We start from the raw sequence: 27,417 nt of genomic DNA on the forward strand, positions 1-27,417 counted from the left end.
TAGTTGACACAATAGAACATCAATAAAAAAAATCTATAAAACAGCAGCTTGATGTGGTTTAACACCAAATGCAAAGTGATTTAAAGCTGATGTAATGTACTAGACCAGTAAGGTACATCATATATCATATATCATATATGGCCTAGTAATTCACCATGAAAAATTAAATCTTTGGAATGTCAAAGTAATACAAAGTAAATCTACGTCATTCAGGTGTAAAGTAATAAAGTAATTATTAAAATAATTCCCCCCCAAAAAACAACATAACATTCTGAATAAGTCTGTGTGTAGAAGGAAGATCCTGTCTTCAACCTCCCCACATTACAAAACGTTCTTTTCTTTATACAGAATAAAGATAACACAAAAACTGTTTAACAGTTATGACAAAAAAGATCATGTAAACTTTACATCATCCTTAGTAATCAGATATAAAAAAAAAAACAGCAACGAAACAAACAAACGACGACACTCAGTTTTCTTTTTTTGTGCATAAAATAAATATGCTCTTTTGGAATGCTGGAAATACTAGAATATATTACGGATACTTTAAATTCAGTACAAACACGTCTAGCTTTTTTAAAAATTCAAATAGTACAAAAAATACCTTTATCAATGATCGATGATCAGTAAGCTACAAGCGTCTGAGAGACTTGAAAGACTAGAAGTTAAGAAAATAGAAGAAAATCTTAAATATGACTGTTAAAAAAAACAACGAATAAAAAAGAAATTTTTAAAGGCACTTAAATCAATTAGTTTTCCTAGTGCAAAACAAGTGCAGTCCAGCTTTAATGTATTAAATCCACGGTTCTCATGTTGTGGTAAATAAGAACACACTGACTTCAATGTAACAAAAGTATAGAGTCAAAAAAATGAATAAAAGGTCAAAGCGGGTGTATGTGTGTATTCATGTATGTGTGTATGTATGTGTGTGTGTGTATGTGTGTATGTGTGTATGTGTGTATGTGTGTATTCATGTATGTGTGTATGTATGTGTGTGTGTATGTGTGTATTCATGTATGTGTGTATTTATGTATGTGTGTATGTATGTGTGTGTGTGTATGTGTGTATTCATGTATGTGTGTATGTATGTGTGTGTGTATGTATGTGTGTGTGTATGTGTGTATGTGTGTATGTGTGTATGTGTGTATTCATGTATGTGTGTATGTGTGTATGTGTGTATTTATGTATGTGTGTATGTATGTATGTGTGTATGTATGTATGTGTGTATTTAGGAAATGTGTGTATGTATGTATGTGTGTATGTGTGTATTTATGTATGTGTGTATGTGTGTATTTATGTATGTGTGTATGTATGTATGTATGTGTGTATGTGTGTATTTATGTATGTGTGTATGTATGTATGTGTGTATGTGTGTATTTATGTATGTGTGTATGTATGTATGTGTGTATGTGTGTATTTATGTATGTGTGTATGTGTGTATTTATGTATGTGTGTATGTATGTATGTATGTGTGTATGTGTGTATGTGTGTATTCATGTATGTGTGTATGTGTGTATTTATGTATGTGTGTATGTATGTATGTATGTGTGTATGTGTGTATTTATGTATGTATGTATGTATGTGTGTATGTGTGTATGTGTGTATGTGTGTATTTATGTATGTGTGTATGTATGTATGTGTGTATAGGACTTTACAGACTAGATTTGGAAGATAAATGAATAAATATTTATGATTAACTCTATACTAAACCTTAAAAAAAGAAGTAATTTAAGATCATCAGGCACCTGTCGTTACACCAGTACTAACAAACGTCTAACAAACAGTGGTGTAATATCAAAAAAACAATCACTTATTTACTCAGTCAGTCAGTCACTTAGTCAGTCAGTCAAACGTTTTCATTCGTTGTCCGAGAGTCCAGGTTGTGCACCTAAGAGTGGTGTGTGACGGCTTTCATTTGTAGGGTTTAAAAGAGAAAAAAACAAGTGGTAACACTAGGGAGCGCCACCGGGCGTAGGGCCTGCGTGACCTAAGGGTTCGAAGCTTAGCGGAGGCCTCTGTGGTGAAGGCGGCTCCGCTCAGAGGTGTTAGAAGAACGCTCCTCCGTCTGGATCTCGTTCTCTAAAGAAAAAAGATGAACGATACAGCGTTAATAAAACAAAAGCGGTTAGAGTGTATATTTAATCATCAAGTTCAAATTTTGTTTCATATAATTTTGATAAGTCCAGATTCTGAGCACTGTGTTGACCTCTGCTTAATAAGGTCCCCATAATGCCAACGATACAGTGTTAATAAAACAAAAGTAGGTTAGAATGTATATTTAATCATCACGTTCAGTCTAGTACAAAGTGATACGTAGCAAATTTTGTTTCATTTTGTTCCAGATTCTAGGCACTTTGGGTACCTTAGCAAGCAGAGGTCCCCATAGTGCCACCGATACAGCGTTAATAATACAAATATTGGTTTACTCACTCACTTTCTTAACCGCTTATCCAATTAGGGTCACAGGCCTCCCAATGTTGGTTTAAATATATTGAATATATTTCATCTTCAAGTTAAGTCTAGGACAAAGACCTCTGCTTGCTAAGATCCCCATAGTGCCCCCGTGTTTTAAGACCAGAATGAAATGCCCGGTACTCACCGTGTGTGTTCTCGGTGGAGGAGGGGTGAGGTGCTGCCGTTTTTGTCAGGCTCTTGCAGGTTCAGGTACGTGCTGAAATGAGAGTGAGTCGGCTTGTGGGTCTCCTCCAGCTCCTGCGTGTATTGGGGTGGCACCCCCTCCCCCCTCTCCACACTCAGCATGCTCCCGTGGCTGTTCTCCAGCGGGGAACCCTCCTCATAGAAGAGCAGGCTGCGGGAGCGGACTGCAGGGACACAGATAACAGAGGCAAAAGTTTATCTAAGCTCTACTGTTAGGCTGTGATGTTTTGTACATATATATATATATATATATATGGTTTATATATACAGTGTATCACAAAAGTGAGTACACCCCTCACATTTCTGCAGATATTTAAGTATATCTTTTCATGGGACAACACTGACAAAATGACACTTTGACACAATGAAAAGTAGTCTGTGTGCAGCTTATATAACAGTGTAAATTTATTCTTCCCTCAAAATAACTCAATATACAGCCATTAATGTCTAAACCACCGGCAACAAAAGTGAGTACACCCCTTAGTGAAAGTTCCTGAAGTGTCAATATTTTGTGTGGCCACCATTATTTCCCAGAACTGCCTTAACTCTCCTGGGCATGGAGTTTACCAGAGCTTCACAGGTTGCCACTGGAATGCTTTTCCACTCCTCCATGACGAAATCACGGAGCTGGCGGATATTTGAGACTTTGCACTCCTCCACCTTCCGCTTGAGGATGCCCCAAAGATGTTCTATTGGGTTTAGGTCTGGAGACATGCTTGGCCAGTCCATCACCTTTACCCTCAGCCTCTTCAATAAAGCAGTGGTCGTCTTAGAGGTGTGTTTGGGGTCATTATCATGCTGGAACACTGCCCTGCGACCCAGTTTCCGGAGGGAGGGGATCATGCTCTGCTTCAGTATTTCACAGTACATATTGGAGTTCATGTGTCCCTCAATGAAATGTAACTCCCCAACACCTGCTGCACCCATGCAGCCCCAGACCATGGCATTCCCACCACCATGCTTGACTGTAGGCATGACACACTTATCTTTGTACTCCTCACCTGATTGCCGCCACACATGCTTGAGACCATCTGAACCAAACAAATTAATCTTGGTCTCATCAGACCATAGGACATGGTTCCAGTAATCCATGTCCTTTGTTGACATGTCTTCAGCAAACTGTTTGTGGGCTTTCTTGTGTAGAGACTTCAGAAGAGGCTTCCTTCTGGGGTGACAGCCATGCAGACCAATTTGATGTAGTGTGCGGCGTATGGTCTGAGCACTGACAGGCTGACCCCCCACCTTTTCAATCTCTGCAGCAATGCTGACAGCACTCCTGCGCCTATCTTTCAAAGACAGCAGTTGGATGTGACGCTGAGCACGTGCACTCAGCTTCTTTGGACGACCAACGCGAGGTCTGTTCTGAGTGGACCCTGCTCTTTTAAAACGCTGGATACTCTTGGCCACTGTGCTGCAGCTCAGTTTCAGGGTGTTGGCAATCTTCTTGTAGCCTTGGCCATCTTCATGTAGCGCAACAATTCGTCTTTTAAGATCCTCAGAGAGTTCTTTGCCATGAGGTGCCAAGTTGGAACTTTCAGTGACCAGTATGAGAGAGTGTGAGAGCTGTACTACTAAATTGAACACACCTGCTCCCTATGCACACCTGAGACCTAGTAACACTAACAAATCACATGACATTTTGGAGGGAAAATGACAAGCAGTGCTCAATTTGGACATTTAGGGGTGTAGTCTCTTAGGGGTGTACTCACTTTTGTTGCCGGTGGTTTAGACATTAATGGCTGTATATTGAGTTATTTTGAGGGAAGAATAAATTTACACTGTTATATAAGCTGCACACAGACTACTTTTCATTGTGTCAAAGTGTCATTTTGTCAGTGTTGTCCCATGAAAAGATATACTTAAATATCTGCAGAAATGTGAGGGGTGTACTCACTTTTGTGATACACTGTATATAAACCAGACAGTAGGAGTTCCCATCTGGCCTCCCCTCCCACAGACAAGGCCGATCGTGTCTGTTAAGCCCCCGGCCAGGCTACTGCTGCCAGTGGGTGAGCATATGACACTGCGGCACCACTCAAGTACCGGCTTCAAACATTTATATTACCCAGACGTACAGAGCGATGCTGCACTGTAGTGTGTGTGTGTGTGTGTGTGTGTATGTACAAGTGTGTGTCGCATCTACTCAATGACATGAAAAGCAGGACACGACATTAAGAAGTGTGTGTGTTTAGCTGTGTGTGTGTGTGTGATTTTAGACATTGCCCTAATCAGAGAGTAAAAACAGTCCCAGTCTGTCATGAAGAGGAACAGACCAACAAATATATAAACATATATGTAACATAACATTATCACAATACCTATTTTTCTTAAAGATTAAAACTCAGGGGGTCGGAGGGAGGACGTACCCTGGCTTGTGGTGTAGAGGTGAGCAGTGGGCAGCGGGCCAGACTTCACCGTGTGTGATGGTGAGGATGAGGAGGAGGAGGAGGAAGCGTAGAGCGAGATTTCAGGCAGGCAGGGAGCCAGAGAGCCCAAAACCAGCACAAAACACAGCACCACCACCTGGCCAGGAAGAGGAACCACACACACGGTGAGAAGCGCCGCTCCGCCGCACCGTTTAATCTAAAGCTAGTTCTTTAAAATATGAAAATAGACACAACGTGCATTTTTGTTTCTGTAGTAAATTCAATAAAATTTGGTTCATTAGCTAGCTTTTAGAATGGTGTAGCCTTAAAATGAGGTTAATCATTATAATCACTGACGCTCAGAGGTAAATTACGCTAGCCCACTTGGATCCAGGGTTTGAATCCACAGTGCTATCTACAAACGCCTACAAACAGGCATAACTGGCCTGCATTGGCATCCTCGACAGGGGTGTGTTGCTACGGCAATGTTAATAACATGAAAATAAAATGAAATAAATGTAATCACTGGAAAGTCTGACTGTCTCACATTAGTCACTTAAGATCATAATTTTGACAATACTTTGCCCACTCTATTAATCAAAGTTAGCCTTAAATAAAAGCAAAATGATACACTTGAAGCATCAGGCCTTCTTTTTCTTAGATCCGGCCGATTGAAGGTGCATTTGTATGTGTCGCATTGTGTATTGCATGACTGAGTTTGTTTGGCTGGTGCTAAACTAATATAACCTGGTCGCTCTTTCTTCAGGATGTTCACAGACAACCCACACAACAAATGTATCATAAAAATGTGCAAAGAATTAGGAGAGAGAGAGGGAGGAAAATAATAGAGAGCATACCATTAGACAGGTTCCGGTCTGTGTGGAGGCCATCTTGCAGGAACGAGGCACTTTGCCACTAACTAGAGCCTGAAGCTTTTGAAGCTGCTGCAGCAAAGTCCTGCAAAAAAAAAAAAACAGTTACATTGAGGTCAGTCATAGTTCATTTGTCCTAATTTGATACCCTTATATTGTGTTTCTATATCCTGAAGAATAAATATATACAAGCAATAGTAGAAGTACATAATAATTTGCATTTTCTCCACAAATTAATACACAAGTCTAGGAAATGTTAAGCAAGCTTGGGTCAATTAATGCAGAACTGGTTTTCAAAATTCATTAGAAATCTGAATATGAATATTTTTTGTATTTGTGATGAATTTGACACATTGACTAAATCGATTAAATCCTTGAAAACGTCAGAGGGTCTCTCAATAGTCAGTTTGCATCTCTATTGTGACACAATACTTTGCCTGCTCTTAATAAAAGCGAGCTAATAAATAAAAATAAATGCCATTTTTATTGTGTGTCCTTATAGGTGCTTGACTGGCCTGCCTGCAGTCCAGATCTGTCTCTTATTGTAAATGTACGGCGCATCAGACCTAGATGACTACAGACAGTTGGCGACTGATTAACAGTAGTTTCGTATCAAGCAAGAACAGATGGAAAAGAGCAAAGCTGAGCATCCTTACTTCTTTTCAGCAGAAATGAAGTAACATCTGTCTAACCTTTACATTTCTTGGTTTTTAAACGATGCAGAACATGTATTTTTAATACATTCAGATTGCAGTTAGGAACAGAGGAGTCACAGCGCCCTCTAGTGGACATGCAATGTAAAAACAGTTAACTGTTTTGAGGTTTCTCCTAAACATTTAAATAATAAATTATATAAAAAATACGTCAAAGAAATATTTTCAGTATTCCCTTTCCATATTTATGTTTTTTTTAATGATTTATAATAGTTTAAGTCAATTATTTATTTGTTAATTATTTTTCTATTTATACTTATTTGTATATATCGTCTGTAATTATACTATTGCTGCTATTAAATATATACAGGGTGTTTCCCACCTTTCACCCAGTATATTGTACCCACAACGACCCTAAATACTGTATGATAATATGCGGTTAAATCTTGTGCATCTCCTAATTAGTTAGTTAATCTTAATTAATTACTTCATCTAGATAGTTAGCTAGATAGGTAACTCTCTCTAGGGAGGCAGGAGGTCTGCTATAAAATCAGCATAACATACCAAATTTGTGACCCATTTTTAAGCAGTTTGGAATGTTACAAATGCCAGACATGTATTTTTGATACAGATTACAGGCAATGTATGAGTCTGGAATATTTGCCAGCCAGCCAGATAATTTAAAATGACAAAGAACAGAAAAACAAACATACAATCATTTTTTGTGCACCAAAGTAATAGTAATAATAGTAATAAAAGCAATTGAATAAACATACAAGTATATACGTTTAAAACAGCATTACATTTAATCGCACCTTTGGCGCCCCCTACAGGAATTTTGCTGTTTATTGCAAAACAAACAGTGAAATTAATTAATTACACCTTTAATTTTACCTGCATGCTTATTAGTGTATATTGATCAGATATTAATGGAATCTAGTGGCTATAGACAAGCTGAAGTGCATAAAAATATCAGTAATTTATGACCCAGTAACTAATAAAAGCTTCTATTACAAAGTGACATGGGTCAAAACAGAGAATGCACATCACACACTGTTTCCAAATAAAAAACAATAACCTTTCTACTCTTTAACATCACGTGATTTAATCTACACACACAGAGAGAGAGACATTCACCACTCCTGTCTCACCTGTTTGCACTTTCGAGCGTCTCCACCTTCTTCCACAGTTCATTGTTCTCAGAAGTATAGTTCTCCACCCTACGTACGCATGCCAACACAAAACTGCATGTTAGACACTAATCACTCACATGCACGCTACATTATACACATGCCTGTCTATATATAACTCCACTCACTACGACGTATACAATACGGTTGCTTATTATGCTTATAATAAGTGAAGCAATCTTCAGCAGGGCATGACTGTCTAGTCTAATAATTTATTAATTTATTCATTCATTCAGTCACTGTCTGGTTTACTGCCGCTTTATCCTGGTCAGGGTTACACTGGGTCTGATTCGTCGGGCGAGAGGTAGGAAACGCCCTGGACAGGTCAGCAGTCCATCACAGGGCACACACACACTTATTTAGGGCAATTTATTACTTTCAGTTGGCCTGACTGCATGTCTTTGGACATGGGAGAACATGCAAACTTCACAAAGAAAGGACCCTGGGTACTCCTTCTTGCTGTGAGGTGACAGTGCTACGTACACACTCATACACACACACCCATACACACATACCCACATTTATTTTAGGGTAATTTAGTAGCTCCAATTGGCTTGGCTGCATGTATTTGGACTTGGGAGAACATGCAAACTTCACAAAGAAAGGACCCTGGGTACTCCTACTTGCTGTAAGGTGACAGCACTACCTACTGCGCCTCCATCACCCTTGTCTAATTACAAACCATCCATTTTTAATTAAACTTGGTTTACTAATTAATTGAGAGACTAAGGGGTAATTATTTTTTCTGTACTATTAGGAAGGGGGGGGCTTGGGGGGGTAAATACTTTTCACAGCACAGAAGGTTTTTCTATCAGTGCGCATGTCAGTAAAATGAAGACAAAGTGAAAGTATGTGTTCAGTGTGAATCCTGTCTCTCCAGTCTGCTCTCAAACCCTGAGAGCCTAAAAATGCAGCATAAGCCTGGATGACTCACACACACACACACACACACACACACACACACACACACACACTGTCACTGGCTTCAACAAAAGGCTGGCTGCTATTAATAAAGTGATTTTCTTCTGTCCTAACAATAAGAGTGTAATCCTAAATACAAAAGTCAGCAGAAGCCGTGTGTGTGTTTATGATGTCTAGAACACCAAAACAGAATAAGAAGATGGGATAAGTGGGTAGAGCTTTAAATATGACACACAGAAGACAGACAAGAAAGACAAGAGAAAGGCTCATAGCTCGGCTCGTACTTTTTCTCCAGACATTCCACATACTCCTTCTTCTTGCGACGACTTTCCTGCGCTGAGATCTGTAATAAAAATACAGAGAAAATAAAGAAGGACTAAATTAAATCCAGGACTTTATATTACGGTTTTATTACACATGAATGATAAATATATGGTATATGAACCTTGTTTTTTATCTTTCTGCGCACTCGCTTGAGAGCTTTCTCTTCTGTCTTGGTCAGGGGGAGTTTGTTGGGGACGGGGTAACCCTCGGCCATCAGCGTCCTCTTCTCCTCTTCTGTGAGCATCAGGGGACCCGACGTCCCTTGCAACTTCTGCACGTCACGAAACGTTACAATTAGTCTCATGGATTGCCATAAAATGCTTTCGAAAATAAAATACTACTTATTTATTCAACCATGACAACCTTGGGATGTGTTTGCAGGACAAAATGGGACAACATTACACCTGAAACACTTCACACTTGGTATCTACATAGCCAAAACGTCTTTCAAGTGTTGTGAGAACGAATGGTAATGTTATAAAGTGGTAAATAGTGTTTTTCAAATGTATTATAGTAATACAACCCTGTCGCCAAAAGAGAATATGAGAAGAATTTTAAGACGGAAAATGCAACTACGACAACATTAGGATGTGTTTGCAGGACAAAATGGGACAAAATTACTCCCACAACACTCCATCACTTGGTACCCTCATTGCCAAACGTCTTTTAAGTGTTGTAAGAACAAATGGCAATGTTATAAAGTGGTAAATGCGTTTCCGTCCCAACTTTTTTAGATGTATAATTTGGGGTAGTACATATACAAGCTTACTTTAAAAAATATGAAGTTTATGACCACTGTTTAGTCTAACTACTTTAAATCCAAGTGAATTAACTGCCATAATAGATAGATGGTTGGGTGGAAGGATGGACGAACGGGCGTGGTTATCTTTCAGTTCCTTACGTGTGGGGCAGTGAGGAGCGGCGAGGAGGAGATGGCCGTGGAAGAACGGGTCGGATGCCGGGCTGGGCTGGAAGGTGCGTAGGGATGTGGACTCTGCTGATGGCTGGGGCTGCTGGGTGCTAACGAATGAGGGCTCTGTAGACGGGCCGGGCTGGACGGGGGCAGTGAACGGGGACTCTGCGATCCGTCGCTATCGCTGCCGTGACTGCTGGGAGGAGTCGGCGGGAGCTGTAGGTGCTCTTCTGAAAAGATAGGTTGATCTGTTAGTACAGATCATATTGAGGAAAGTATGAAATAGAACAATAGCTTGACACAAGATAGTTTAGTAAAAGATACAAAGCCGGCTTTAATAAGCCAATCACAGCAAAAGGACGGAGCCCCACAGACGAATCCTCACAGGAGGACTTGGGCTGGGTCCTTTTTAATGGCCGCCCGGCTTGTACTGAGTTCCTGTCTCTTTTTGTAATGTGATATTGTCTGTTTTCAGTCGCTCCGGGGTAGTTGTGACAGTGGGAGGAGAGGCCGTGACGACATTCTGCACCAGACGCCGAGAGCAAATACGCAAGTGTAACCGTAAACAATAGCGGCTACAACAACAGACTGATTTTGAAGTAGTTGTGTTTCATTTTCTGTAGTTTTTTTAAGGTCAGTGAAAACAACCACTAAATGTGACGTCACTGATTTAAAAATGTCCCGTAGCATAGGGTATAGTGCTGTAGAAAGGGGGAATTGTGTGTTTGTGTATAAAGGGACCTTGTGTGCCCTCGTTAGGACCCTCAGACTCCCGGTAAACTGCTTTTGTATATAGAAACAGCTTCTCCAAATGTCACACACACACACAGAGAGAAATTCTAGCAAGCAGTCGCTACATACACGACACTTCGAATCTTTCACCCACACCACAGAAAGGAGGTATTTATAGCCTTCCTGAATCAACTCACACTGTGGAGGTGAAAAGTAAAGCTTCATTGTGTGTGTGTGTGAGTGTGCATGTGAGGGTGTGTGTGTGTGCCCACCTGTGGGGACGCTAAGGAACTGGCTGGCCTCTCGGGGTTCTGTTTTAATAGTAGGTACTGTGTTTGAGTTCTGTTCTCTGCCCACCTAAAGGAACCGAACACAAATAAAAAGTTAGTTATTGAATCAGTACTCATTTAGATTCCATGCAAAGAGTTCCACAACCTACAATCCTTACACAACGTACATTAATTGTAGTTTATCAAAAAATGCAACGGTTTATATCAGCACACACAGTTATACCAAAAATGTTGAGTAATCTTAAATGCTGAGGACCTGGCAACATGGTTTCTAACATTACATACTGTTAATTTGTATTAATGAACATAATAGATTGAAATATAAGCTTGTTGTGCTTTGTGTAACCCTTAAAAACTATTTTCAAATCCACAGTGTAAGTGTAAATAAAAAAAAAACATTTAACATTTATTCATTTATTAAAAATTCTGTTAAATTATTAAAGTTTATTGCAAGTTCTGTAGGTAAGACTTATTTATTTTTATTTAAATGCCTAATTACTTATTTAGTATTTATTTATTTTGTGAAATAAGAGCAGAGAGACTTTTTGGAAAGCCATTAGGAATGATAGATAGTGGAATCTGACTATTATACTCAAAAGAATGTTTTTTTAAGACAGCTGTATTAAGGCAGATTTTTATTAATAGTTGGGAGTAAGCTCTGTGTTCCGTCTTTTTGAAATACGTGTGGTATATTCATAGCTTTTGGGGGGCATTCACCCATCCAAATAATTCAAATGCCCACCTAAATATGACATCATAACAACTCGGTTTTAAATAGATGTATAATCTATAATATATTTACTGTTACAGATCACTGCGAATGGGATTAATGGCCTTCACCTAGCATTTAATCATAACCTGCAGGCTGGTATAAACTACACAATTATACATTTCAGAACAGAGGCTACTGGTATCATCCAACCATTTAATCAAAACCTGGTTGTTGGACCAACCATCTAATTAAAGTTTGTTTGGCATTTGTATTTAAGCCATTTCTTTATTTTGTGTTTTATTATTAGAATAACTCTTTGTTTTGAAGGAAATTCTTCATACTGGTGTAACACAGGCACTTACCAGGTAAAACAATGGAATAAAATGATTAGTTCTTGATTTACTTCTAGTTTCTACTAATGATACGTAAATTCTCACCAACCTTCTTACTTTCTTATCTCTCAGTTCTACAAATGTGGCTTTTAAACCATAATTAACCTTTAAATGTCCCTCAAAACAGCTACTGGGTCAAACAGCTACCTATGCAGCCACTGTTTGACCCTTCAGCCAGGTCCTATACCCTGTCTGCTCCAGGGGGGCTGTACAATAACTGACCCTGTGCTCTGTCCCCTGCTTCAAAACAAGCTTGTATATGCGGAAAAAGAATTTCATTGTTCTGTACACGTGTATGTATATATGACAAATAAAGGCGTTCTTCTTTTAAAAAAATCTGCAATATTGTCAAGATTGCATTTAATTTACCATCCGTGCTTCTATAAATCTGGTTAATGTTGTAAAAAGCTTTAGCGTGCTGAGTTCTGTGCTTACTGTGCAGGATTTGTGAAGACTGCACACGTAGCTTGACAGATCCAGACTTTTTTAAGAAGCTGTGACTGGAGCATGTGGAGTTCAGTGAGGTGGACGCCTAACGCACGCTAACAACAAACACACATGAGAGTGAGCGGGTGTGCGAGAGAGAGAACATGCTGCTTCAGAAGAGCTAAAGTTGAAGCTGCCGGCAGACTACGACAAGACTTTAGTGTGTGTGTGTGTGTGTGTGTGTGTGTATTCCATTTTTAAAATGCAGCAGCGGTCCCTCTGGTTCTCAATGTGTGTGAGGTTTATAAGCTTTGTCATACATACATACATATTTATGGGACAGTGGTAGCCTAGTGTGTGGAGCTTTGGGCTATCAGTTGGATGACTGTGCAGCCACTGTTGGGCCCTTGAGCAAGGCCCTTAACCCTGTGTGCTCCAAGAGAGCCGTACAATGCCTGACCCTTCGCTCTGACCCGAGGGGCAGATAGAACCCGTTATTTTGTCATATACACATGTACAGTACAATGAAATATTTCGTCCGCATATCCTGGTTTGTTTAGAAAGCTGGGGTCAGAGCACAGGGTCAGCCATAGTACGGCACCCCTGGGGCAGAAAGGTTTAAGGTCCTAGCTCAAGGACCCAGCAGTGGCTGACCAACACCCATAGTTCGAATTACGTTGAGATTGGGGGGGTCTGACCCTCCCAGCTAATGCTCAGACCCCCCAAAAAGCGGTAAGAAATGACCAGCCTTAAAGGTATGTATCAGCCTGTAACCAGTCAACCTGAGAGTCAAATCGAGAGTCTTACCTTGTCTTGATTGTGTCGTCTCTGAGGCGGTGGGTTGAGTGTGAGGGGCTGGCTGGCACTACTAGAGGTGGGAGTAGGCGGCACCGGTTCAGGAGAATGTTCAGACAAGAGGTTCGGTTCCTGTTTCACGAGGATGGCGGTCAGATCTTGACTGAATGCCCACATACCCTCTGTGAGAGATACATAGGCAGGGATTAATACCGCGGCAGTGAAAAAGAGCCTTCATAGAGAAGATTAAGCTATGGTTCTAATCTAATGGATACATACTGGTTGGTGCATATTTTAGTATTGGTCAAACTAAAATTAGGCAATCTCAGGCATTTGTGAGTGTATGGTCACAAGGTAGGATTGGATCCGCCTTGCTCCAGGCATATTTGGCTGCCAAAGACGAAGCATGCTGGCCGATGACTATGAATGCGAATCGTTTTACAACATCTGTGGGTGTAACATTTCCACATAACGTGCTTTAGGTCTACATAAGCATTCACAAAAGTCAGCAAGTTACGCATCTAATCTGCACAGGTAGCAGGGCTGGTCGTTAATTGTAGGCATGGCCCAGGCTCAGTGTGTCGCTCGTGTTTACAACCCAGGACCTAACTCAAAACAGTTTCGCCCAAATGATTCCCAGAAACAAGAACTGCAACCAGAGTGGACATTTTCCCCTAATAAGCAGAAAGGTACAAGCAGGGGGTGAGAGGGGAAGTGCAGCCTCTTTCTAGCTCTCGGGGGCAAATAAACGCACCCTTGAAACCGGGGGTCCTTGGTTCCTTGGTCGCATTTTGTCTGTAGCCTCGACGGAGAGATCGATAAAACGTTACGTGCCCTCGTAAAAGCCGGCCGGTTGGTTTTGATGCCGGGCTTCGGCCGGGAATCTGATTACAGCAGGAAAGGAAAGCTTTTCTCAACTTTCTCCTGTTTGAAGGAGCGGCCTCGGGTTCAGACTCCCGGTGGGAGAATCATTTATACAGAGGATTCATTCCTGTAAGGCTTTCTAAATCAAACACAATGCAAAAAAACATAGGTAGCTATCCTGACAATAGCTACTACAGACCATTGAGGCAGGATCTTTAGGACACTTTGGTTCTGGATAAAAGTCATAAAGTCAGAGATTTTATAGTGGATTTCTAAACAGTGCTTCTGTAAGTCCCTGGACTCCAAGTTGGGTGTGTCTTCCAGCTCTCCACTACAATAGTTTTACAAAATTACCTATAATTATTTCAATTCGCCATGTAAAACTCTCATACCCTCATTAGACACCCTACTGTAGGCATATAAGTAACAGCCATGCCCGAACTTTGCAGGGGTTTTACCACCTGGGGCGTAGGGGGATCCGGTAGGCTTTGAAGTTTAAGCTACACAAGCTTATATAGTATGGCGCTCCAAACATCCAACAGAGACGGAGAGAAGGAAATGCTCATTAGTTGTTTGGAAGCAAGCAAACGGAGAGCAATAAAGCAGCAAGTGTACGTTTTAACAACCTGCTACTGTTACACACGGGTTTAAAAGCAGAAACAAGGAACGATGGGACAGGCTGATGTGTACAACTTATATTATAAAATATATATATAATTAACATTCAAGAGAATAAACAAATCCCAGATTCTTGTTTTTTATTGCATTTTACAAACATTCCAAACTACAGACAAGCCAGGCTAGCACCTGCACTCTCTGACGTGTAAGAAAGACTCTCATTGTCCTGCTAAAACGAGCCGGAACAACCCATCCCCGATAAAGATCTACTCCTCAGCAAGAACGTTGACTTCGCAGATGCGCAATCATTCATGCTTTGGCACCGACACACCCTTATACCATGACAAACACTGGCTTTTGAACTTGGTAACAATAGGCACGTCTTTTTTCATTATATCCATAAAGACGGACTTATCAAACCACAACATGCTTTCACTTTGCGTCAGACCATCTCAGGTGAGCCTGGTCCAAAGTTGGTATTTCTTTTTGTGTAGTAGAGTCTTTCATTGCATTCATCAAGTCAAATCAAAGTCAGAAGTGGTTTTGGTGTGGACTTGCCTTTTCTGAATCTTTTAATAATGTTATGGACTGTGGATAATAGCAAATGAATCCTAGGGAAACGCTGTTCTTGTACTGTTGGGAGTATTTGCTTGCATAGTTTTCAGCAAAATGTCAAATTTTGGCCCCTTCTTGCTCGTTAGCAGCTAAGCCTATAATTAACACTCTTTTAAAACCGATGGTTACATGAACACCTGTTTTAGATTTTTTACATTTCACAGCATTTCTGATCTTGATTTGCTCCTGCCCCAACTTACATGCATTTGACGAACACAGTCTAAAAAAGCTACTTAGCCCTGAGCCCTTGTCCTTCCTAAGCCCCTGTGTTGTTATCGTCGACCAGCAAGCCCGCTGCAATCACACACGGCGCAAATTCAGAATGATGCAATACTTCGGATCAGCCGGAACATTTTTCCACTGCCCTCGCCACCCCTCAGCCCTGCACCTGGCATGCTTTTTAACGTCTCTCGCTTCCCAGCTGAGGCAAAGCGAATTGAAATCTGGAAAGCAGATCTTTATTTTATTGACTGCTGCATTCCTCGTCGGCCTTGAAGAGAGAGTGAGAGAGAGAGAGAGAGAGAGAGAGAGAGAGAGAGAGAGAGAGAGAGAGTAGGAGAATGTGTGCAATGGCCTTCTGCCTGGAATCCCCGGCTTTCATTGGAAGGCAGAACTGTAGCTTACTCAGGGAACCCTGTGCTGCACGGGAGCTCGAGGAGAAAGGGCAGAAGAGAGAGAGAGAGAGAGAGAGAGAGACAGTTATGCAATCTAGATACCTATGCACTACTAAACCTATCTGGAGAAACAGGGTGTCTATACTTATCTAAAGGGCTGCAGCATCCTAATGGCTCAGTCCTTTAACTTTTTTAGCTTACATTAGGACTTTTAGTCAAATGTATGCTGTCAAATATGCAAGTATATGTTATTTACTCTGTGTATTCTACGCATACACCTCACCTAAATCCTCGTCCGATTTGATGGGCATGGAAGGGCTCTGGGGTGCCGAATCGCCGCTGAGGGAGTAGCTGTGCTCCTGCTGGATGTCAGGGTTCTGCGATTCCAGCTCCATGTCCAGCAGAGGTGTCCTCTCGGCTAGCAGCTGCTCATCGAAAAAACTGCTAAAGAGCTCGTTGGAGAAGTCCTCCATCTGTTCCGAGAAGTGCTGCGGGATAGAAAGATGAAGATTTGATTTTAAAAAAATGCTCTTCCAAAGGTAGCGGTTTCTGAAGTGAGCAAATGGAATGTTAAGCTTTAGTTACAGAACCCATCTAAGGTCAGATAATGTAACAATAAGGCTGACAGAATTATTATAAGCTGGGATTGTTCATAATGCCACAGGTAGTCATAAATTCACCCAGTTATGCAATAATAGTCATTTTTATTTTCAAATTTCTGTTGCACTTCTAAGAACACTCAGTTCCTTCAGTTCTCTCCAATTTTTCATTATATTATCATTTCTTATTAATATTCAGGCAAACACAGAGCACTGGGAGTACATTATATCTCTGTGTGGGAGTGTCTGCCTGTGTTTACTCGTGCCGAAAAAGGGCGAACTGGCATTTGCAATTTTGAGTGTGTTTGCCGAGTAGGAGTGTAACGAAGGTGTGTAAGGACATGCTCGTATTTACATCCTGGTATGTCAGTGACGCATTAAGCAGACGTGTAAAGTAGACGTACCAGCTGCAGGTGATGCTCATAGTATGACGAAAGTTAGGTTACACTTTTGTTTAACCAGGATACGGTAAGTCCTCTTTGTCTGTATGAGGATAGTAAGGATAATCCAAATATAGGGCTGATGGGATGCCTTTATTTGTCATATATGCATATACAAGTGTACAGCATGTGTAGAAAGAAGCTGGGGTAAGAGCACAGGGTCAGCCAATGGACGGCACCCCTGGAGCAGAGAGGGTTAAAGACCTTCCAACCCACAACCTTCCAGTTGGTGATCCACAGCTCTACTCACTAGGCAATGTGTAAAAAAAATCAGCAAACCACCTGTTATTTTTTATCTGCATTAATAGAATGGCACTCTGGGTACATCCTGACCACGGGGCTTCACGTATTGACGCACCACTCCTCTTGTCAGAAGTAGCCTAATCACTATAGCTGAGATCACAAGCATAAACAATCCCACCCTGATCCTTTGATGTGCGCCAGGAGGTTCCTGCTGCTGATCTGCGGGGCGGATATGATAACGGACCCAAGTAATCCGGTGCAAAAAAGAGTTCTAAAATTCCACATCTGGAATTCTAATAATAGGGAGAAAAGTTAACTCCAGGCTGACTGTCGAAGGCTAGACGGTGAGCAGGAGTGTGAGTAACCTCCCGATGGCCTTGGCAAACTCTTCAAATCAAGACTTATAAGAATGAAAATAGAGCTTCTGTTTTCCTTTTTCTCTACCTGCCTGGTTCTGTCCTAATCCAACAAAAAACAAAAAAAAGTTTTTTACTGTACCGATTACGGCAAGCAATCCACAACCAGACATCTGACTGCATTTGATCTCAGTGATTTCAAAAAGGGAATTTTGAGGGTTGGCTAAATTACACAGTAGATGAGAGCGACTGACTGTCTGAGAATGCTGATCGTATGGAGACTGCCGGATTTACAGGTGGGATATGATCAAAGAAGAGACAGGGGGTGGTGGTGCACAATTGTGGTATTATACGCATTACATGCTACGGTAAAATAATTATTCTTAAAGTGTAAGATGCCAGTGCATAAAAGCTAAGTGTGTGTACGTTTGTGTGTGTTCCAGCTGGCTCACGGGCCCAACAGTGGCTGCACGGCAGAGGTGGGATTCAAACTCTCAAGCTTTCAATTGATAGCCCAAAGCTATACCCACTCACTGTCTATTTTATAAGCGCCACTTACCATATAGAAGCACTTTGTAGCTTTACAATTACTGACTGTAGTCCATTTATTTCTCTACATACTTTGTTAGCCCCCTTTCACCCTGTTCTTTAATGGTCAGGACCCCCACAGGACCACTACAGAGCAGGTATTATTTAGGTGGTGGATCATTCTCAGCACTGCAGTGACACTGACATGGTGGTGGTGTGTTAGTGTGTGTTGTGCTGGTATGAGTGGATCAGACACAGCAGCGCTGCTGGAGTTTTTAAATACTGTGTCCACTCACTGTCCACTCTATTAGACACTCCTACCTAGTTGGTCCACCTTGTAGATGTAAAGTCAGAGACGATCGCTCATCTATTGCTGCTGTTTGAGTCGGTCATCTTCTAGACCTTCATCAGTGGTCACAGGACGCTGCCCACGGGGCGCTGTTGGCTGGATATTTTTGGTTGGTGGACAATTCTCAGTCCAGCTGTGACATTGAGGTGTTTAAAAACCCCATCAGTATTGCTCTGTCTGATCCACTCATACCAGCACAACACACACTAACACACAACCACCATGTCAGTGTCACTGCAGTGCTGAGAATGATCCACCACCTAAATAATACCTGCTCTGTAGTGGTCCTGTGGGGGTCCTGACCATTGAAGAACAGCATGAAAGAGGGCTAACAAAGCATGCAGAGAAACAGATGGACTACAGTCAGTAATTGTAGAACTATAAAGTGCTTCTAAATGGTAAGTGGAGCTGATAAAATGGACAGTTTATTGTTATGGCTGATCGGTGTATTTAGGTGTACAGTACAACTACATTCTTTCTTTGCATATCCTGGTTTGTTTGGAAGCTGGGGTCAGAGCGCAGGATCAGCCATTCCAGTGTATGACTTTCTGATCAGGGTCACGCTGGCTCTGGAACTGGTTTCAAACACATAAAGTATCAGGGGATGCACCCTGAACAAGGTGGCAGTCCACCACAGGGTATCACACTCTTACTTACTCACTGATAGTCACATCAGGGGTCAATTTGAAGTGATTATTCCACTGTTTCTTCAAAGGTGAGAGGAAACCAGAACCAAACGTCTCAGCAATAGGGGGCCCAGGATGAAACCTGAATTCGTCAACTGTGTGACACTGAGTAAACACTCAGTCTTGCCCAGGGTGGATCCATATTTATTATACAGTGAGTGAAAATAATTTTCAATTGCTGTAATAATACAGAGTCTGGAGATTTTCAACAAAGGAGGGTCCTAACTTTTAGCCTTAAATCCTGCTCACTTTTAAGTTCACAGCTTTAAATTGATCTTAATGTTTTGATGTTCTATTTACAATCCCAGAAGCTAATCCTTTTCAACTCAGTCACAGTGCACATTTGGAGCTCTATTTCCATACGCTGCTCCTCAAACTGCAGCAGCAGAGAACTCCTCCGCTTGGCCGTGCCCCCAACACAGCATTCCATTGGCTATTCCCGATCCCGGAGTCGTTCCAGCCAATCGGAGCGCTGTATTCAAATGAGATAGCTGACGGTGTGGGTTTTGGAGTGCAGGGTGCGTATGGAGAAGCGCTACACCAGAGAAAAAATAAAAAAAATGTAAAAAAAAAAAACAAAAGGGCCAGATAACAGCTAGAGTGTGGAAACCCGAGTCCCCAGTGGATCGAGTAACGTCTGGAAAAAAAAACCAGGCTTTACACTGCAGGAGCAAGTCATACAACTGGAAAGAAAGAGTCAGAGTGGGCCAAGGAAGCTGGATTTGGATTCAGAAGCTGTCGAATTATAAGGATGATGAATGTGCGCTACTGAAAGCATAACTTTAAGCTGCTTCCACTTAGCAGAAGATAAATTAAATGGCTCTTTTTTTTAACAAATGATATTCTTTTCTTCGCAAGAACGCTTACAATCACAGTGCATCATTTTGACACATATTTCGCTTCAGACTCGCACATTTGTGCAGCCTGAATTCCATTCCACATGTCAGATCCAGCTGTGAGAGATCAGATGTGAAAGTTTGGACCAGCTGAGAGAGATCAGGCTCCAGTTCACTGAGGCTAATGGTGATCGTTAAGATTACAGCCACGTTATTTATGGAGAAAAGGCACAACTACGAAAAAAGAAAGTTGAGTCACGGGCGTAATATATTCCGGAGTCCTTGCTCTCCTCTTTAAAGCCGTGCCGTACCTCCCAGTGACTATCCTCCCCTCCTCCCCTCCTCCTTGTGCCGCCGCTGGTTTTCTAATTCCGACTTCAGATCTTTCTTTAGTCCTGCAGTTAGAGGCAGAGAAACCACAACCACAGCAGACAGGCGGAGGAACGGGAGGACGGCGTCGCGGACGGCTGCTTCCCTTCCCCCACCCAGCAGTCACCGAGGACCCACAGCATCACCCAGGCGCTGTACAGATTTGCGACGTCATAATAACTCTAGCGAGGTCAGATCCCGTACCACAACAAAGATCGGAAATTAAAAGTCTTTTTTTTTTAGAGCTCGAAATCCAAATCCCTAACCTAGACATTACTGGATACTGGTACACCGTTTGAGGTTAGGGGTCCTCCCCCCTTTCTACCGTTTATCCTTCCATAGCCTTTCATTTTTTTTTCCAAAATACACTTCTCCCGTCTTGGGTCAAAAAGCTGGCTTTAGGCTTTACTTGACCCATCCATTATCAAGGTGTAATTACATAAAATATATTTGTTTGTATATAAAGACTATTGTTACATTTTCTTAAGAGTTGAAGAGTTCAATGAACCCAACTCCACAATCAAGAGATCCAGACCACTTTAAAGCATAAAAATATGGTCAAACATTGGGTTGGGGACAATTTGGGAGCATTTGGGAGAGTATTAGCTCATAAAATGAGTCAGATATACAGTTCTGACATTATATTTCATGAACTACCATTCCAGTAAATTGTCTTTTGGCTGGTAACACGTAAATGTATGCACAAACGTAAAATCTACTGGTATTACCAATAGGTTGACTCTATTGTCCTGCTGTAGCAGCTTCTTATGAAGCTACTTCAAGTAAACCGAGGATACAGTTTTGCAAACGTTGTATGTTTATCCTTTAAAACGCTGCTGTTGGTGTCTGATACATTCTAAGCAGCGTCCACTAGGCCGAAAACTGAGCGGCAAGTCCAGCTGGGTTCAATCCAACACAAAAAGCGACTTCTACAAGCAAGCATTGGCGAGCAAAGTCTGTTAAGGTTGAAGTGCAATGTCAGTAAGCCTGTGTGACTGATTGGTGTAGATCTGATTTAACCAAACTACTCTGGATGTCGGCGTGACATTTTGCAGCGTAAGCATGAAATGTTGTGGTTTTCAGACTTCCCGCACCCTAAACTGTTTGTACAGGTCACTAAAGTGATAGTATAGCTTTGTTGGCACTGTTAGCAGCAGTGGGGGTTTTAATAAATGTCACCCCTCCCCATGGAAGCACCTGGAAAGAGGAGAGGAATGCCATCCCATTCACCCAGTTTGCAAACCTGATTATGATCTCTTGGACTGCATGATGAAACAAGGCATTGTTGGGTCTTGAGGGCGAAAGCTTCTCTGCTGTGCTAACAAGAAGCCTGTTGTACTTCTTTATTAATTACACAAATAAACTAAACTTAAAATAGCTTAATCACTGTACTCTTAATGCTTTAACATGGCATGGTATGGCATGGCATTTTTATATACCCCCCCTCCAGCGCTTTTCGGCTAGTTTTGCGACCTCTAACTTGCCAGCGCCTCGGGAGCAGGAGGAGTCGGGACACGACACTTATCTCCTTCATTTATTCGAAGCAGCTGCACACGCTGCTGAGGAAGAAATGAAGAAAGACTAAATAAAGCGGGGGGTTGAGAGCGTATCTGCCCGGACCGGCGAGAAACATGTAGAGGTGCGCTATCTGATCTCAAATCTATCCAGGAGCACTGGGACTCACACCAAATAGGCCTGTACTGAAATAGGCCAAGAGAAGAAATGCATGGTATTTAAAAGTTAATACAGATGCTATTTAGTTCAGGATACAGTGGTACCTTGTAACTCGACATTCCCTAAACTCGAAATCTTTAGTACTGGATGCACTTCGTGGAGAAATGTGTACCCTTAAACTTGACGTTTACCTTAAACTCTAATTTTCCAGAATTTTCCAGACAAATGAGCATACCAGTAAGAACACTGCTCTAGAAATAATTTACGTACAAAAGGACAACACTTTAAAATACATGAAAACACAGATTGCTCAGCATCAGTTGCTGCAGAAGGAACCTTCTGACATTCAGGTCAACGTCACGGAAGAACAGTAAGAGGTACAAGACTGACGCCACTGCTTAAGTCACACTGACGATTCTATTAACGACAGCGTTGTGCGGTAGGTTCATTGAGTTTAGAGATAAAACAAACATGATTACATACATTAATCGAACCTGAAGGAAATAACTCATGTATCTTTCATGCACATCATGTACTTTTCTATGTCCAATGTATTCAGACATGCAATTAAAAGTAAACCAAAGCAAGGACCAAACCCAGGACCCTGGAGCGGCGTAGCACTGATGCAACCTGCTGTCACGCCGTGCCACAAGCGTAATGTTTTAAAAGACTGTTTTGATAGTATTTTCAGTAGCTTTCATCACTTAATGATGCCAAAATCTGCATGTCAGGTCACACTAAGAACACACCTGATGGCACCTGATTGCTATTTCTGACAGGTGAGACCTGCCCGACCTGTAAGTGGCATATTTTCTATTTATAAAGAGCATCAGTCAGAGGGAACAAAGCTCGCAGCGAGAATTTTAGCAGTATGCATATTTTTGTCTTGTCACAGTTCTGTTAATTAACTTGCTTTTGTTTATGGGTGACAAATTTGAGTTCCTGAGAGGAACAGGGTGAACCCTATGACCTTTCTCTATTAATATTTTTATGATTATTATTATTGCCAATCCATTCTACCTTTTGGAAAAGGTCAAATGGTTAGAAAATCAACATTCATTCATTGTCTGTTTTACCACCGCTTTATCCTGGTCAGTGTCTTGGGGGGGTCTGATTAATTGTGCAAGAGGAAGGAAACACCCTGGACAGGTCTCCAGTCCATCAAATTGGACTTTTTAGTAGCTCCAATTAACCTGACTGCATCTCTTTGGACTCGTGGGAGGAAATAACACTGGTACCCACCGGCATTTCAAACGTAATCAAAAGGTGTGAAAGCAAGTTTCAACATCAGAACCAATTCAGCACTTGTTCTTGTTCACGATTGCTCGGTTAGGTCTCAGTGCAGAGCCCAGTAGAATGTGACTTCCACCCATAAACAGAAACCTTGCAATTAGTTTAAACTCCCAGTCTGCACACATGCTCCCTCAGACACCGAAGCGTACACACATACACACACGCCGACCGCAGAGTGGAGGAATTCCAGGTTCTAAATAAATCCCTGAAATGACCCACCTACATTTATAGGCCATAATGGCAGACTAAAACAAATGCAGTCTATTATCTGCGCTGAGAGAGACGCGGGGTGTGGTGGTGTGTGTGTGTGTGTGTGTGTGTGTAGACCGGGGGTACTGAGAGCTGCTTCATCCCTGAGGGAACAAAGTCAGCCATTCATTCAACCTGTCGGGGCAAGAATCTCACATACTCACCTCAGAGTGGGGCAAAAGGGTGCAGAGTACTCTTACATGACCTCTCTACTGCTTGCAGCTTTTATAAAAAATGTTTAAATTGTTTCATTAAGACATAGGGACAACGGCTAACTCACCCCTCATCTCTACCCCGTCTATATTTTTGTCACTCTTTCCCCCTTTTGCAGCATTATTGCTGTCAAGGCTGATGCACAGCCGCTGCTAACCACTGTACATCTGGAGTACATTTCTATCTAGACACTGACATACACATATACATGCAATATAAGGCCAAAAGTATTCAGACACCTGACTATGAGCTTGTCAGATATGTGATCTTTACAGCTATTCGACTGCAAACACTGCGAAGACTTCTCACAAGACCCATTCAGTCAAAAGACTGTTTGTATGGTCTGTATGGCTTGGCACTGATGTTGGACAAGAGAGCCTTGATTGATGTTCCGGTTCATTCCAGAGCTGTCCAGCGGGGCTGAGGTTAGGGCTGAGAGCAGGCCGCTAGAGTTTCTTTAAAGCAAGCTTTTCTTTTCAAGCATGCCTTTGTAGGGCTTGCTTAGTGCACAGGGGCACACCATTTGTGCAAACATATGAATTTGATCAATATTTTTTTAATATATAGTGTCCCTTAAGCTAGGTATCACACTGGCCTAGGTAGCTCTTGGATTTTACAAAAGACCCTCAATGCTGTTAAAAATGAGTGACCTGCTTTTCCAGATGTTATACATCCTTGTTCAAATTCAATTGTACACTGGAATATGTGAGCTAGTTTGTTTGATTTTCTGATTCAGGATTCTCCATGTCTCAGGCCTGTAGGAGGTCAGTTTGGTGAGACTGAGTCACGGTCCGAAACCGAAGGAGGGGATGTCCTTAATAAATCACTTGCAGATGCTGTGCTTACATCCTTCACCAGTCCAGTTAAAGGCCCAGACTCTTCTGTCCCACTTCATCGTCACGTTTTGACAGATGAACACAGCTTATTTCTGCTGGAGATGATAACAGAGACAGACTGGCACTGATCGGGGAGAATGATAGACACAAGGGCAACGCAAAAGACATGTTCAGACATGATGCTCAGATGGAGAACTTCTTTCTAGGAATGTTCTGATCCAATTTTTGCATTTGTTGACATTTCTTACATATCTGTGTTGTGTTAATCAATGTGGATTGATCAAAAATATCTCAGATTTGATAATGATCCATAAACTATGGCCTCTATCAGCCATGATACTGATTATCACATCTGTAGATAAATTGTGGTATCATGTCCTAACTTATCTTGACCCATAAACTTTTGTTTTTGGTTTAGTTCAGTCCTGACTCCTAAATGTACACAAGCCATCTACTGTATTTATTACATACATCTACATCTACCGTCTGGTCACTGTCTTTGAGGAGTTTGGTAGCCTAAGTGTTCCTCCAGGCAGTATAAGTTTCTTCCAAGTACCCCAGTTTCCTACAACCTCTTAAAAACATACATAAACACAGGCTTACTGACTACTCAAATTTGCTTTTAGCTCTGAATAAATGAATGAATAATTGGCTTTGCGCTCAGTGTTCTAGGGTCGGCTTCTTACAGAAAGTGACTGGAGGTGAGGTTCCAACCCAGATCCTCAGAAGCCTAAAGCTGTGTGGCGGCCGCACTAGCTGCTTCGATGCTTTGCAATGAAACCATTAAGTCTGCAAAAATACTGAGGTATTTTAAGTTATTTTAATATGCCTGTATTGTGATGGGAAGGCTACCGGGTGGGTACCGCAGTGGGTAGTGCTGTCGCTTCACATCAAGAAGGCCTTTTCTGTGTGGAGTTTGCATGTTCTTCCTGAGTCGAAAGACATGCAGTCATGCCAGCTGGAGCTAATAAATTGCCATGAGTGAATCTGTGTGTCATGTGATGGACAGGCGACCTGTTTGGGGTGTTTCCTGCATTTTGCCCAGTCAATCAGACCCACTGGGTTTCAGACTTGGATACAGCGGTGGTAAAACAGACACTGAATGAATGAATGAATGAATGAATGTATAGTGATATGTCTCTATTCCTTTAAAATCTGACATTTGAACACCTACCTCTACATATATTATCTTGACTGAATATTTTGTAATATTAATTTCTAATAATTTCTTATTCTTTATTATGCACTCACTTAGGTCTCCTGCATGTCCTTTTTTCTGTTCATTTCATGCATCATGCATTGTTGCTTTCAAGTAGCTCTGTGTATAAACTGTTAAATAAACTCTGAAATGTAATTCTAGGCCTTTTACCCCAATTTATTTGGCTAAATGCCCATCTGGTTGAATATGAGCCAGATTAGGCGGATGCAGGGACCAGGATGTTGGGTTTTAAACGCTGGGCGGTGCGTTTGAATGGACACGCCCACTGCTGCTCTCAACAGCTGGGCAAACTTCACAGCTGGGTCACTGCTGAAACTTGTTTAGAATTCATTTGCAAAAGATTGTTTTAGACCTGACAAATAAACACTAAAGTAAACAGAAGTAAGGAGAGATTCTGGGTATGCAGAACGACTCAAATGAAGCGGTGATTTATATTGCTTTAAGTTTTTACTGCATGTGCATACCTAAAAAATATATATCCAGTAGTTAGGATCGGATTTAACAAGAATAAATCTAAAAACATGGAATGTTTAATGAAATGAAACATCATGATGTTAGTGTTAAATTGTCAGTAAACATAACAGCTGTACCATAAGCTCATAGTTCTGTCGCTTTTTGCTGTCATATAACTAAAGTAAGCAAAAAACTAAAGAAATAAATGCACTTACTACATTAGAAAGGAAGTCGGTCTCGTTTAGGTCCTCAAGGTCCAACAGGTTGTTACTGGGGAAAAGTTTGTCCGAGCCGAAGCTGTCCAATATGGTGTCCATACTGGTAATGGATCAAACACAGCTGGTTTAAAAAAACTAAACTATGTCGTAAAACGTTTAACGATGCAAAGAAAAAATCTGATATCAAAATGCACCGGATTTGCAGCCTAGGCCACTTGCGCTGTTCGGACCTGTGATACCTGCTGCTTCGTCTGAGGTTTAGTGTTCGGACTGTAATTAGTCTGACCAGCTACAGTGAATGAAAGCCAGCAGTGTGCGCGTGCACTCCTCTAAATGCGCTTCATTCACAGCCTGCTCTCCAAGGAGCCGCCGAGCTCGTGCATATTACAGTCAGAGCCCCGCCCACTACAGTCCGTCAAACTCAACGGTCAGGCCCTCTCTTCACCCGCTTTAAAGAAACACTAACCCTGAGGTAAATAAAAATCAACAAAATCAACCAAAATGTACAAATTATTACATTTTTTTTATTCCTAGTGCTTCCAAACATAACCATAAGCCCACTACAGTCCGTCAAACTCAACATTCAGGCCCCCTCTTTAAGCGCTTTAAAGAAACACTAACCCTGAGGTAAATAAAAATCAATAAATCAACCAAACTATATAAATTATTCTATTATTTTATCATTAGTGATTCCAAACATAACCATAAGCATAACATGCACCATAAGCCCACTACAGTCCGTCAAACTAAACGTTCAGGCCTCTCCTCGTCCGCTTTAAAGAAACACCCTGAGGTAAATAAAAATCAACAAAATGAACCAAAATATTACAATTATGAATTGTTTTCATCCCTACTGCTTCCAAAAAGTAAAAGGAAATCAATTTACCTATCTAAATTGAGC

At 41.4% G+C, this 27,417-nt stretch overlaps 1 protein-coding gene across 1 annotated transcript; it reads right to left on the reverse strand.

Moving 5' to 3' along the window:
• Positions 1–2,045: 2,045 nt before the first annotated feature.
• Positions 2,046–26,615, reverse strand: creb3l1 (cAMP responsive element binding protein 3-like 1). Its single transcript, XM_062989892.1, has 12 exons — positions 26,514–26,615; positions 16,239–16,443; positions 13,257–13,426; positions 10,902–10,986; positions 9,886–10,127; positions 9,106–9,255; positions 8,945–9,003; positions 7,701–7,769; positions 5,882–5,981; positions 5,025–5,181; positions 2,600–2,822; positions 2,046–2,079 (listed from the first exon to the last, which is right to left on the reverse strand). Exons 1-12 carry the CDS (start codon positions 26,613–26,615, stop codon positions 2,046–2,048), a joined length of 1,596 nt encoding a protein of 531 aa, XP_062845962.1.
• Between the last annotated feature and the right edge of the window lie 802 nt (positions 26,616–27,417).

This window comes from Trichomycterus rosablanca, chromosome 27 (assembly GCF_030014385.1).
Source record: "Trichomycterus rosablanca isolate fTriRos1 chromosome 27, fTriRos1.hap1, whole genome shotgun sequence".
NCBI lineage: Eukaryota > Metazoa > Chordata > Actinopteri > Siluriformes > Trichomycteridae > Trichomycterus > Trichomycterus rosablanca.